Raw genomic sequence first — 15641 nt, forward strand, 5'->3', positions numbered from 1 at the left:
AGATGTGAAGATTCATGAGGGAATATAAACATTTTGTTCGAATGATACAAGGGTTTATTATGGAAAGACGAAAATGCCTGCTTTGCCAGTGAGATCCATATTTTATCACCGAGATTTATAGAAATATTTAAAATTAGAAAGGTTTGTTGAAGACGAAAACTTACAGCTTTCGTCATTGTTTATAGCTCCCATCTGTAGAGGTTATACAAATGTCTCTCTAGTGAGCATATAGGTGGTCTATAAATCTTTTACTTGCTCATGGCAATGGAAATGGTAGTATTACAGCTGAGTTACTGGACTATTAGCTAGGGATCTGAACTACTGATGTACTGAACTTAAATTTCACCACAGTAGCTAGGATTTAGCAAATTAAAAAATGACGATAATCCTGTAATCATGACACACTAGATTGTCATTAAAAACACAGCTGGCTAACCAATGTCCTTCAGGAAAGGTAATTTGTTGTCTGATCTCTATACAATCCTTAAATTGCTGCCTGCTAAGTTAAGGGCCTGTCCCATATGCGAGTTCACCCAAGAGCTCTCCCGAGTTAAAAATAAAATCAAACTCGTGGTAAGTACGTAGAATGTACGTAGCGGGTACGTCGGAGCTCATGGATGTCTCGTAGCGGCTTGTAATGCTAACGGCTGGTACTCGGGAAATGCGGAAACTCGTGAAGTTTTTTCAACAGTGTGAAACATTTCCAAGTAAAAAAATACTCGTGATGGGGTACCACGAGTTTGATTTTTTTTCTAACTCGGGAGAGCCCTTGGGTGAACTTGCATCGTGGGACAGGCCCTTTAAATGCGAATCAGGAATACAACGTAAATGCTGCATAAATTTCTGTAAAAATCATTACAAATGCTCATGTATTATAATTTGATGTTGCTGGCAATAAGTCTTTGTTGGAGTTGAATTAATATAAATGCTTATATTCACTGGTGAGACAAATAATTTCTCAAAATGTATATTAAATATTAAAACCTACCACAGTATCCTGGTGTCCCACATATAGTCTTCATGGACAACTGTCCTTCAACGATTTTAGAAAGTCCAAAGTCAGCTTGAATAAAAAGTATGCATTATTCAGATGATGTTCATTGAGATATTAATAATGCACTTTCTAAATTAGTAACTTTATGAAAAATAGAATTTTGAAAAACGATCAAGTAGTGGCTGCCAGTGCTTAAAATTAATTTGTCATTTCTACAGAGTATGTAAGATATTGCAAGCAGCCACTGAAATTTAAAGCTGCTGACTTTAAGAACATCGACAAACATCATTTTCCTTTAGGTACTTAGTCAATTTTTTTTATGAGAGTAGCTCTTTGAATAGATATATCATAGTCTTGTCTCTTAAGTAAAACATGGCACAAATTAATGGAAAAGAGCTGTCAAATATTCACCATTACATCCATGATTTAAATTTACACAGAGTCAATGGTTCAATTTTTATGGAAGCATCAATAGTTACGACATTGGATGGAAGCTGCATACCAAATCTCGTTGCACATATGTGCAATGACAATAAAATGTATTATTATTATTATTATTATTATTATTATAGAAAAATGGAAAGATTTCAAAATAGCTTCAGCCCAGCACATTGCCTTGAATCTTAGGCACCTCAAATTCACAATCAGGCACCCTTGTTATCACCCTGGCAGTGGAACACCACAGATTGGGGAGAAGGAATGTAGAGATAGAGGGGAAATTAATTGGGAGAGTGGAAGAGTGCAGGTGCTTAAGAGATTAAGAGCAAGCGGATGTTTAAAGAGGGTTGAGGAAGGATGCAAGAGTGAGAGCATATATGAGCTTAGCATCAGAACTAAATGAAATATTTTCCCCTCCATTCCACCACATCTCTTAATCTCTTCTACCAATTAAATCTCCATTTCGACCCCTCTCCATCAACCGTCTCTCCTCTCTCTCTCACACACAATCTCAGATCTGACACGGCTCATTTATTTGACTCTGCTCTTCTCTGTGTTGCACATTTTTCCTTACAGTATCTCATCTAAGAACAACTATTCTTATTGTGCAAACATTGCAATGAGAGTAACCAGGTTATTTGATAATGTACCAAATTCTTAATCACAGTTCCCAAAATTGATCATTATATTAAAGAAATATATGACATTCAATATGCAGATACCATTGTATCAATTATCAACACATAATAACTCAATCTTCAGATTACAATGTAATCTACAAAAATGTACATTCTTAATAATGTTAATCATTGACTTGAACCGTACAACTGTGAATGCTCCCTTTCGTTGTATAGCAAGGAGATTGCCTTGATGCTCTGGGCTACTAAAACATTTAGTTGGTTCTATGATTGTTTCCATTTGAAGTTTTTTATTTTTCCGTAATTATTTAATCAAATTGTTTCAACTAGTGTTGATTTAGAACTACACAATCATTTCCAGTAAATGGAAATACCAATTTTTTAATTTTAAAATTTCATTCAGTTCCACTGATAGATCTGAGAAACCTTTAACAATTAAAAAAGTGTGATGAATTTTTCACATTTTGAAGGGGCATTCAGAGTGTTCCTTAAGAGTGCATTTTATTTTGCCATATAGGTCCTTTGAAGCTTAGAAAGTAAACTATTTGCAAGAAGGAAAGGTAGCAAAACATTGTTGATATCAAAATATCTTGATGTTAAATATCATCTACAGAAGCAGCATTTATAGAACACACCTATTTTTAATAATGCATCTGGAGTCGGAGAAGCGTAGAGAAGGTTTTCAGGTTTGAGATCACGATGAACAATTCCATTTTCGTGCAGATACTTGACAATAAAATTAGAACAAAATTTTAAAAACGATTGCAGTTACTAAGAGATGATATCAGCTACAATTAAATTGTTTTATATTTAATCGACTAACTGATCTGATGCATAATAAATTATGTGCAACACCTTTACATAGGTAAACAAGGATGATCAATAACATGCAATTATCATTCCAATCTATTTTTATGAAATTGTATGACCATTTTTCTAAATATATTAATTTTGTAAGAATGTTTTGCAAAAATACAAGATTACTAATATACTGTAAATATTAACTTCAGAAATACATTCTTTTAGATTCACTGATTCACACTTAAAGTAGATTTTGGGATCTTTTTGGGAACAACTGGAATAAATTAGTTATACACCATAAAACCACTATAAAACAGAGTAATATTTCTCGTGAAGGTCTTTCTTCCTCTTATTTGACCTATAAAGGATTATTATTCTGACAATAATGGAGAAAATGCTCATCCTGCTGTTACAATTATGGACAGCAAGACAACAGAAGATAGCATTCATGATGAGTGTATAGTGAGTGCCTAATTAAAAGTCCAGTAATAGATTTACAGTGTAAAACCTACTAAAGAAAAGTCAATAAAAAGCCTCTGGAAGTATATATACAAACAGTAGCACAATGTACAGGTTTAGATATCACCATGTTTTGTTCTCACACATAATAAACATGATGGTTTAGATACCAAACTTTAATACAGATCCTTTATATTTACCTTTCTGTTATTTTTGCAGGGACATAAAAAAAATTGTATCCAATTGATTTTCAAATCCACTTATCAATGGAAAGGGAAAAGATTCAGCACAGGTGACCTGCTGAGTTACTCCAGCACTTGGTGTCCTTTTATGTAAACCAGCATCAGCAGTTCTCTGTTGAAGAAGGAACTGCAGATGCTGGAAAATCGAAGGTACACAAAAAAGCTGGAGAAACTCAGCAGGTGCAGCACCATCTATGGAGCATCTATGGAGTCTGAAGAAGGGTTTTGGCCCGAAACATTGCCTTTTTCCTTTGTTCCATCTAAGCATATGCCTTTGATTTATTTTTCATCACATTTGAATGTCTCTCTAGTTATTTAACGTCATAATCCTTTCTTTAGATTTCCTATTCCATTCTCAGACCAACATTTTATTCGTATAACTAATAAGTACCACAAATTTTGTTCCATGTGGATGGCTTGGTGGCTGCAATGAATTACATACAAAAAGAACCACGCAAGTGTAGTTTTGCTCAGTGGCCAACAATGGAAAGGAGTTGGAAAATGTAGGTACGGTTATCCGTGTCAGTAGTTGCAGACAGGTTGAGAAGAATGAGAAACAGTAGATTGGTGTCGTCACAGTCATGTAGAATGTCTTAAATTATTTTGTTAGGAAATCTTTTTGTATTCTGGCAAATTCTGTCAAGTTAATTGAAGGAATTCAATTAAGTTTTGCAAAAGATGGGCAAAAAAAAATAAATGGATAAACGCCCTGAAGCATTTCATGGAAGTAGAATAGAAGATTGCTATAGAATGTTGTGTGGGTTTTAAGATTTTTTTCGAGATAATATGGAACTGAAGAGAGATTTAAGAAATAATTCAAGTGCTGGCTGAAGTTATGGTAAAAGGAAGGTGTTGTTGGTTCAACTAAAATTGTGTTAATGTGATTATTTGAGGATAGGCTGGAGAAGGGTGGTGGTGGATGTAGGTTACAGACAGAGTTACAAACAACATTTAACCGTTAAATTTCCAGACTGATAGCAAACCACTATAATTTTTCACCGTTTCTCTTTTAGTAGACTCCACAGGTCCGTGACAAGTAACTCACCTTCTGAGCAGTTTTATTGTTTCTAAGGCACAAGTAAGGATTCTAAAAGAATATTCTTCACTTCCTTGGATGAATGCAATTCCATTAACACTTAAGATGATCAAAACCATCCAGTATTAAGAGGCCTCTTGACTCGCACCTCATTCACAACCATAAACATTCACATTGTCCACCACCAGCACAGCACGGCTACAGTGTGTGCTTGCAAAATGCACTCGGTTACATGCCTCTGTTATCTCAACTGCATGCTCCAAGCCTATAACCTCTGCCACCAATAAGGTAAAGAATACCAGGCACATTGTCACAACAAAACTTGCAGTCACACACAATCCTTACGTTCGATAATTAGGGGCAATGCCTAAATTCTGGAACACCCACTCCAAAATCGGTGGAAGTATCTTCATCGATGCCTTTCACCAGAACCTTCCCATGGGAAATTAAGGACTGACAATAAAAGGCTGGCCATTGATTCCCTACTAACAAATAATGAGGTGGGGAGACATGGTGGGCATTGGAGTATATACATTAGACATTCACTGCTATCAGTAATTACTGCTTAGCCTGACATTTAAATCTTATTGTTTAAAATATAATTTAATGATGGGTTCAGATAACTGATTAACAAATTAAAAAGATCATGAATACACTCCGTCCAATCTGTAAGATGTGAACAGTTAACTATTTAATGACATTGCACAGAAATCAGAAATAGCTTGCCTATTAAACTGTTTTATTGGCAATATGCATCCAGAGTAGGAATATGTACTGATTTAGATACCTTTTACCATCTCCATTTCTATGAAATGTCAAAGCATTTTATTAATACAAACTAAAATGAATCACAATTATCGCTTTCTGAGTCTGAGATTTATTCATTTGAAATCTGATTCACAAATCGGTACTTTTAAGTCACAACACTAAAAGGTTGTTAAGAATTAGAATACAATGGCAATATTATTACCACTAAATAATCAATGTTGAACATGTTTGTAACATTAAATGGCATGGAGAACGTTAGCAATGGAGGAGAGGTTAAAATTCAGGTTTGCTATTTATAATCCATCAACTTATTATAGGACACCCAAAGTTTTTAGGACTCAGTGATAACTGCTGCTATGAAGAAGACAGAAAATTAACATATTTAATTTTCATTATTCATACTTTGATAGGAATGTAATTATGCAATAATGTTTAACCAAGAGGGACATTGTTCATGCAATAGGCGGTGGCTATATAGAATGAGCTGTCAGAGAAAGTGGCAGAACCTTCTTTTACAAACTTTGACTTTTACAACAATTAAAAACCTTTTGGCAGATACACAGTACAAGGTTCAGAGAAATATGGGCCAAATGAAATGAGTGTTGATAGATATCTTGGTCAGTGTGGATGAGTTGGGCCAAAGGGCAAGTTTCTGTTCTGTATACCTCCATGAATGTATGAGCTCTCGATTGCCTCCCTACCCCACCACCAACTCAGCATAGCTCTGATGCTTCTCTCACTTTGAAACAGAAGGCTAAAATGCCCCCTCCCTCCCCAATTACCACAACACACGTACACAAGTTCTGATATCTTGACCTAAACCACTGGACAAGCCTTATTGGAATTACAATCACAGCATCCTGGTCCTGGCTCTCCAGATCATATGGGATGTTTCCAATGGAGCATGCAACTGAAGTTTGCAGCAAGTGTCTAATGAACAATAGTGTGCGTCTCACTGAACCATCCACCTTTTTGGTTCAATGGAATTTCTGGGTTACATCTTTATTGGAAAGTACTTTAACTGTTATTTGAAATCTGCAATATTGTTACAAACCAATAACTGGTCAAAATCAGAATGTTCAAGATCTATGAATGTTCACATGAATAACATGACATGAATAACAATAAATAAATAACATAACAATAACATGAATAACAATAAATAAAACTTACAGCAACTGCTTCCAGAATTTGTCTGACAACATCGGCAGCATCTTTCTCACTGTAATATCCTCTTTCAACAATCCTATAAAATGCAATGCTTATTAGTGAAGGCAACATGTGTATTTTATGTCAGTCTGTATTCATAAAACATTAATAAATTACAAATTAAGAATTGTATTTGATTCAGGAAGCAAAGCAGTACAACACACCCCAGTCTACATTGATGGGGCCAAAGTAGAGATGTAGACAAACATCACCAGCAATTTGTCCTGGATCAGCCACATCGAACCTATGGCCAAGAAAGCCCATCAACACCTCTACTTTCTTAGAAAGATTAGGAAGTTCAGAATTCCCCAATAACCCTCACCAACTTCTATAGATGCGCCATAGAAAGCATCTTATCGGGATGCATACAGCCTGGTTTCAGAACAGCTCCATCCAAGACCACAAGAAATTGTGGAGAATTGTGAACATGCCCAGACTATCACATAAACCAGCATCCCTTCCATTGACTCCATCTACACTTCATGCTGCTTCGGCTAGGCCGCCAGCATAATCAAGGAACAGTCTCACCCAGGTCACTCCCTCTTATCTCCCCTCCCATCAGGCAAGAGGTACAGAGGTTTGAAAATGCACACCTCCAGATTCAGCAATGGTTTCTTCCCAGCTGTTAGCATGCAACTGAACAGTCTTCTCACCAGCTAGAGAGTGGTTGTAAATATCGCCAATCTACCTTCAGCATTTGAACTATTTACCACCTTTGAGGAAATCAGAGTGTCTCCGAGGATCCTCCATCTTCTACGCAGCAGCGGTGGAAAGCATCTTTTCCAGGAACATGGTTTGGGAATTGCTCTGCCAAGGACAAGAAGGCTCTAGTGCGTTCGCACTATGGGAACTTCACTCGCCCCCCTGCAGGAACTATACAACAGGAGGTGCAACTCCAGAGCAAATAAAATCATGGGAGACCCCTTCCACCCCTGCAACGGACTGTTCCAGCTGCTACGGTCAGGCAAACGCCTCCGTTGCCATGCGGTGAGAACGGAGAGGTTGAGAAGGAGTTTCTTCCCAGAGGCAATTCGGACTGTAAACGCCTATCTCACCAGGGACTAACTCTACTGAACGTTTTTCCTTCCATTATTTATTATGTAAAAGAATATGTGTGTTATGATTGTGTTTATAATTTGTTTGGTTGTTTTGTTGTTTGTCTTTTGCACAAAAGTTCGCGAGCATTGCCACTTTCATTTCACTGCACATCTCGTATGTGTATGTGACAAATAAACTTGACTTGACTTTATCAGGATTTTATTGTTATATCTTTGCACCATTGTATCCTTTATCCTTTATCTGTGCACAGCGGACGTCTTCATTGTATTCATGTATAATATTTTCTTTGACTGGATAGCATGCAAACAAAAGCTTTACACTGTACCTCAGTGCACGTGACAATAATAAACAAAGCTAAATATACACTTTGTATTTGGAGAATTCAGAGACGGTTTAGTGAAAGTCCAGGTTTCATAAACAGAGGTACTTTGAGCTTGGTGGATAAAACCCCAGGACTGGATGTGATTTATTCCAGGTTGTCATGGAAGGCAAGGAAAGAGATTCTTGAGCTCTGGCTAAGATTTTTAGATCCTTGCTGGTCATGTGAGGTATCATTTGACTGAGGATAGCTACTGTGACTAACATAGATCCCTTTTTAAGAAAAGCAGCAGGGAAAAGCCTGGTAACTATAAACCTGCGATAGACTTGGGTATAGATTTTGAGGGAGAGGATTAATGATCATTTGGAAAGGCAGAGAATAATCACAGACCGCCAACATGGCTTTGTCAAGGGCAGATTGAGTATGACCAATTTGATTGAATTCTTCAAAGAGGTAACAGTGTAAGGGCAGGGCAGTAGATGTAATCTATATGATTTCACTCTGGCCTTTGACAAGGTCCAATCGGTGAAATATTAATAAAGTTATTGGTCTGTTATTCGCCAGGACAGCGACGCCCCTTCCCACCCACACTACCCCTCCCCCCCACACCACCCCCCTCCCCACCCCTACCACGCACCTCTCCCCCCCTCCCCACATACACCCCCTCCCCTACCTCCACAACCCCCTGCCTCCTGCCACAACCTCCCTCTCCTACTCCCCCACACTCCCCTCCCCTGCATCCCCCCTCCCCCCCTACACCCCCCCCCCTACACACCGCCCAGCGCACATCACGAGCAGAAAGCACAAAGACCCTTGCGGTCGGGGTTCCGGGCCCACGTAAGGGCCCTGTAAGTTCTGGGGTTTTAGATGCTCTCTGGTGCATTCTGAGCCTTATTTTGGAGCAGTTTTGCATCAAATTTATGACCAATATTTCAGAAATTATTTTGGTTGAGTCAAGAGTAATGAGTGGGTGGAATGGGATGATTGGGGTCATTGTTGTATACATTTTTTCAAAATCAAGAAATTGAAGTTGTCCTTGTTTTAATAATCAAGTTGTACTGTTGTAAAATGTTATAAAAGAGCATGCAAAAACTGCAAATAAAATACTGTAAGATTTGCTGTAAAGAAAACCATTTTTGAGAAAATGTTTTGTGTGTTGATTTGATTGCCTGTTACTGTTAGACTGTGTTAGTGTGTGCAATGCACCTTTAATGGTCCTCCTGCCCTAACAACTTCACATCACATCAATTTCAACATGGAATAGTGATGTGAATACAACATTTATTTTGACTTCAATTTCCATCATGAAAATTGAATTCAAACTAAATGATGCATTTACATTACTACGATCGCTTTCAAACAAACCTATTTTACTGTCATACTACTATAACAAATTCGAGTTCCATGATGACATAAACAAGATCACATTTTGAATTCTCAAACACAATGTGATTGTGAATAATTGAAGGGCTGCCAAGTTTTACCGAGCATTTCTGTATTTTGATGGCTGAAAATAGTAAGATTAAACGAGAGCTTACCAGTTTGAAGTTTGATCTGTATTTTATGAGGAGTTACGATGAGGGATTACGTGAAGAACCTGCTCAGTGCGCAGGCGCGGCATACTTCCAAGCAGCGGTGTGGAATCACAGATAGACACAAGTATTTGAAGTAAACATAGTAAAGAAAAAGAGACATCAATTTATCAGTTTGATCCATATAATGAGGGTGGGAGCGGAGGGCACGAAATCCCTCATCGTAACTCCTCATAAAATACAGGTCAAACTTCAAACTGGTAAGTTCTCGTTTAATCTTACTATTTTACTTCGGAGTCACGTGAGTGACTACGTGAAGATTTCAAAGCTCTGTGATTTCAAACCGTGTAACAGTTTTATTCACTCACTGCCGAAGTTCTTGAGGGAGGAAGTGTTATCGTAATTAACCAATTAATCTGTTTTTCAAGAAACAAAAAGGTATTTATTAACAATAACAAAAAATAAATTGCTCCCCCGGGCTTAAATTAAATATTTGCAGCTTCTAATATCTTTGCTGCAAATAAATCAGGTTTCATCAACGGCTTATTATAAAATGTTCTGAATGTTGATTCCCTCGACCATCCTGCTGTATTCAGAATGAGGTCAATAGGTACATCCATTCTTGCTGCCGTTGATGTGGACGCTGCCCTAGTGGAATGAGATTTAAAGGTATTAATATCTATCCCGGCAGCTGTCAGTACCTGTTTTAGCCATCTTGAGATGGTTTGGCTTGTTACCCCGGCCATGAGGTTTTTTGTGGCTGACCCATAAGGCTTGTTCACTCCCTCTGATGTTGTGCGTTGTGTCTATATACTGTAGTAGATGGGTCACCACACACAATCGTGGCTCTGGTGGGTAGGCCCGGAATACCACTAGTTGATTGGATGTTCCTGGCCTGCTTTGTTTCACCAGACCTTGTAGAATGAATGTGATCTGATCTGGGGTTGTCACCATGTTGTCCAGTCTCAATTTGTGTAGTGACTGGACCCTCTGAGCGGATACGAGTGTCATCAGCATGAGCGTCTTCAGTGTTGATTGCTCGAGGCTGAGGGATCTAGTTGGTGGCCATTCCCTGAGGTATGTCAGGACGACACTGATGTCCCAAATATGGGTATACCTGGACTTGGGGGGCTTAATATTATAAATGCCCCTCATAAGTTTTACCACCAGTGGATGGGATCCCATTGCCTGTTGTCCTGCTGGTTTGAGGTAAGCGGAAAGAGCACTACGTGCTGTGTTGATGGCACTGTAGCTGATCCCTTCATGATGGTGTAGATAGGCCAGGAACTCCAATACGTTGGTTACTGTGGCTGTTTCATATGTTGTCCCTGTTTCCTGGCAGTACCTTTCCCATTTTTTGATGCTGGTTAAGTACTGCCTTTTGGTGGATGTTCGAAGGGATGCTGACATGGTGGTGATGGTTTGTTCGGATAATCCCAGGTCCAGGTAAGTTCTGTTCAGAACCTGCAACCCAGGAGTTTAATGTCTTCATGGCATGGGTGGCTTATGCCTGATACTGGGTGAGTTAATAGTCCTGGATCACTGGGAAACACCATAGGTGATTCTACCACCATGACATGTAGTACTGGGAACCATGGCTGTGTAGGCCAGTCGGGCTCCATCAAAATACCAAAAGCAGAGTCCATCTGTATTTTGCGAAGTACCCGACCGATGAGGCAGAAGGGGGGAAAGGCATAGAAAAAGAACTTTCCCCAATCCAGCGTGAAGGCATCTACCGCTGCTGCCTCTGGGTCTGGTTCCCAAGCGACATACATAGGTAACTGATGATTTAGTCTTGATGCAAATAAATCGATATCTGGCGTTCCATATTGCTTGATAACTTTAGCAAATACTTTAGGGTTTAACATCCATTCGATGTTGTCATTGAATTTGCGTGACCTGGTGTCTGCCACTGTGTTTAGCTTACCTGGTAGATAGGTAGCTGAAAGCCAAATATGTCTTTCGACACACCATTGCCAAATCATATTGGCCAATTTGTCGCATGATAAAGATTTTATGCCGCCCATACGGTTAATATAAGCCACCACCGTAGTATTATCAATTTGTAACCAAACATGCAAGTGCTGCATATTGGATGCATATGCTTTTAAACCATAAAAGGCGCCCAACATTTCTAAATAGTTAATGCCCAGTGTAGATAGTAATGATGACTCTGTGTTAGTCCATCTAGCACCTGTGCTGGATATGGAGTTAGTTGCTCCCCAGCCTTGAGCACTGGCATCTGCCTGAAGAACTAAAGTAGGGTTAGTGATGATAATAGGACTAAAAGTATGCCAAACATTTTGTGTCCACCACTGTAGCTCTGACATTGCTTCCGTGGGTAATATCATGACACGATCATAGTGACCTCTATGTCGTTTTAGTGCCTGTACCTTTGCTCTTTTTAAATTTTGATAGTGCAAAGGTCCAAATTGTGTAGCTGGAAATGCTGCTACCATTTTACCAATCACTGTTGCTACTTGTCGAATAGTTGGTCTTTTGTTGACCATTAAATTATTGCATGATTGTGCTAATCCAATCATTTTTTCCCTCGGCAAGGTAACAGTCATATGGACTGAGTTAATTGTGAAACCCAGGTAGTTCATGATAGTGGATGGATTTAACTTAGATTTATCTGGATGTAGGACGAACCCCAGAGTTTCAAGGAGCTGTTTTGTAGCTGAGACTGCTGCCACAGCCAGTTCCATTGTTTTCCCCACGATGAGGATATCATCCAAATATGCCATGACAATATGTTTTTGTATCCTTGGTATTGCCATGGCTGGCTTCAATATTTTTGTGAATAATCTTGGGGCTGAAGTGAGCCCATTAGGCAATGCTTTGTACTGCCACAGCTGCCCCATCCAGATAAATTTTAGGTATCTGCTATGATCCTTGTGTATGGGTATTAGATAGTAAGCATCTTTGAGATCAATGCTTGCCATGTAGTATCCTTTGGAAATCAGTTGTCTAGCAGTAACAAATGTTTCCATTTTAAAATGTATATACTTAACAAACTTGTTTAGTGATGTTAAGTCAATGATGATGCGACATCCACCATCTTTTTTGGTTTTGGTGAATATATTGGATACAAATTCCAAGGGTTCATGGTTGGTCTTTTCTATGACCCCCTTTGTGATAAGTCTCACCAGTTCAGCTTGTCCCTCCCGTTGCTCTTTGACGGAGGGAGAAAATACCCTTTGGGGCCAATGTTGAACTGGCGGCGTTTTTTCTGATATAAACTGAATTTTATATCCACTAATGCTGTTGAGTATATACTTTTCACTCATGCCCATACCCCATGCTTCTTTAAACAAGTGTAATCTCCCCCCTGTTAGTAAAGCACCCTTATTCTCTATATGCTGGTAGGAACCAGACCCACCTACTTCCATGGTTATTGGCGATTCTGTTTCTTCGTTTTCCTGAAGGTTCTGTTCTGACATGCTGGCGATGTTGGGGGGAGGCGCATTTTCCAGGGGACCGCTGCGGGCCCTGATCTAAAAAAGATCTTTGGGGATAATGTGCGGACCCCAAGTGTTCACCAATCCCATATTGCGGTCTTCGACTGGTGGATGCCGTGGGGTGCTGCCGCTTGGGTATCGGAGGTCTTGGTTTGCTCGTCCCGGGGCCTGCCCTCATTAGGCCAAAGGTTTTTGATGCTTCTTCCATCTCCTTCAGTTTTTTATTGAGATCTTTCCCAAATAGCAGCGCGTCCGTCTCCGCAGCTGGGGCTTTACACAAGCCAGCAAATTTGGGATTGAGGGCAGGTCTTATGATTTCTCTCCGGAGATTGTTGATCTCAAATTGAGTGGTACACATTAATGCCAGCACATCCTGCTGGCAGGTATCCATCTCCGTGGTCTCCATGGAACGAGCAAAGGCTGTGATGGCCGACGTCAGGAGCCTTAGGATCCGCTGTAGCTTGAGTTCTTGGATCCGGATGTGTGACCCCACATGCCCCCAGATTTGGCTGTTGACACTTTTTACTTTGAGGGCCTCACAGTTTTCTGGTGCTGTGTGTTGTTCCAGCACCTCGGTGAGCACCTTTTCCAGTAATGGTTTATTGGATAGATGGTTGATGCTGGCCGCCATTCTTGGTTCCAGCAGTGCTCCAGCCCGTGGAGTTGCTACAAAGCGGTCCACCACACCCAACAGCTCTTCCTGTTCCTGCACCCCTGGCATACTCCCGAATTCGTCTGCCTGCCCCTGTTCCAGACCAGCCCAGCCCTGGTCACCAATGCTAGCCTCCAGTAATGAGGGAGCAGAGGGCAGTGCACAAGACACTGTGGAGGAGGTACCTGTCCTTCCTCCCCAGGAGCGCTCTTGCTGCGTGTCCCGGTGGAGCACCTGCTCCAGGAACTGCTGAATGCAGCTCAGGCGGCTGTCTCTCCTCCGCTTTGGTGGAGACATGTCCCCCTCCGCCGAATCGGAGATGACCGGCCGGTTGGACTTCCTGGCCGCTTTCCCAGTCCGCCGTGCAGGCTTTGGCGAGACTGGGCTTGGCTCGGTCTCGGGGATAGCGAAACGCTCTGAGAGCGACGCTGCCGCCGGTTGCTGCCCCGCTGGAATGGAACGCTCCTCTGGTGGAGTTAAAACGGGGGCAGTTCTCTTTGAGAGTTTTCTGTGTTGTGTCGACATTCTGAAAGGCAAACACAACTCCAACTCTCCTCCGTTATTCCACACGCACCGTATACTTACCTGACGGTCCGTTTTTAAAGTGCAGCTGGAGAGCCTGACTCCAGCTGCCGCCGCTGTTGCACTGCTGGCGTAATGCCGTGCCTGCGCACTGAGCGGGTTCTTCACGTAGTCACTCACGTGACTCCGAAGTAAAATCAGTATTTTGCTGGGGAAATTGGTATTTCTCACATAAACGTACTACACAGAAACTGGATTTTTGAAAATCAGTATTTTGCAAGCAACCTCATGTATTCTCAAATATCAGTATGGAATAATGAGAATCAGTACTACTGAAGTGTGAAACCATTTGTGAAATGTTAATTTATAATTCTTGAATTTGATTCAATCATATCGCTATACTTATAAAACTCTGATCTTGGGTGTGTGTGTGTGCATGCGTGCGTGTTCATTTGTTTGTGTATTGTCACATCTTAGCAAAAAAACGACGCGATAATGGTAAAAGTTTTACATATTCCGATAGAGATGTTTCCCATGGAGTCCAAAAACGCCTTATCTGAAAATTTCAGGCTTTATTTCTCGAGTTATTACTGAAAATGTTCAAAAATCAGAAAAAACATTGAATTTAAAAACCACTGAGTTTTGCTGATGACGTCACAATGGGTCTGCTCCGTCTTCCACACTCTGCGAGTGACATCATCCGACCTCGTCCACTCCCCCCCCGTTATTCAAAAGACACGGCTGGCTGGCTCGTTCGGAGCCCTTCTTCCATGTGCTATGAGTGACGTCACCCACCCGACCCCTCCCACCAGTTATTCAAAAGACTCGGTTGCTCGCTCAGCTCAGGTCCGGTCTTCCGGTCCTCCCCCCCCCTCTCTCTCTCTCCCCCCCCTCTCTGCCCCTCACCCCCTCTCTCTCTGCCCCTCACCCCCCTCTCTCTGCCCCTCACCCTGTCTATCTCCCCCCCCCCCCTCCACCCTCTCTCTCCCATCCCTCCCCACCCCCCTCTCGCCCTCTCTCTCTCTGTCTCAACCCCTCTCTCTCTCTGCGCCTCCCTCTGCCTCTCTGTCTCTGTCCCTCTCTCTGCCCTCTCGATGTACCCCCCTCGTTCTCCCTCTCTAGATGCGCCTGTGAGTTGGGGGCTATGCACAAGTGGATAGGGAGAGGATGGAGTAAAAGGAGCAAATGAATAAAATTAATATAATATCAAGGGGGGTGGTTAGTGTGTGTGTGAGGGGGGTGGGTTAGTGTGTGTGTGCGGGGCGTGGTTAGTGCATGTGTGTGTGTGTGGGGTATGGTTAGTGTGTGTGTGGTGCCGCAGGCCGCCCACCCCCACCCCCCATGAAACCACGCATTGAAGGGACGCGACCTAACGGGTCCCACTTGGTCTATTAAAAAGTCTGATCTTGGACGTGTGTGTGTTTGTTCGTGTGTGTGTTTGTTCGTGTCTGTGTGTTTGTATGTGTATAATCACATTTTCTCGAAAAAACAACACGCTAATGGTAAAATTC

General features: G+C 41.1%; 1 protein-coding gene across 1 annotated transcript in view; it reads right to left on the bottom strand.

The window, feature by feature from the left end:
* LOC129695840 (calcium/calmodulin-dependent protein kinase type IV-like) overlaps positions 1-15641 on the bottom strand; it is a 108123-nt gene that overhangs the window by 38791 nt on the left and 53691 nt on the right. Inside the window, exons 5-7 of the mRNA XM_055633210.1 lie at positions 6550-6622; positions 2706-2796; positions 989-1063 (exon numbers count right to left, since the gene is read on the bottom strand). Of these exons, the coding sequence (XP_055489185.1) occupies positions 989-1063; positions 2706-2796; positions 6550-6622 (239 nt within the window). The remainder of the gene's footprint in view (positions 1-988; positions 1064-2705; positions 2797-6549; positions 6623-15641) is intronic.

Source organism: Leucoraja erinacea, chromosome 3 (assembly GCF_028641065.1).
Source record: "Leucoraja erinacea ecotype New England chromosome 3, Leri_hhj_1, whole genome shotgun sequence".
NCBI lineage: Eukaryota > Metazoa > Chordata > Chondrichthyes > Rajiformes > Rajidae > Leucoraja > Leucoraja erinaceus.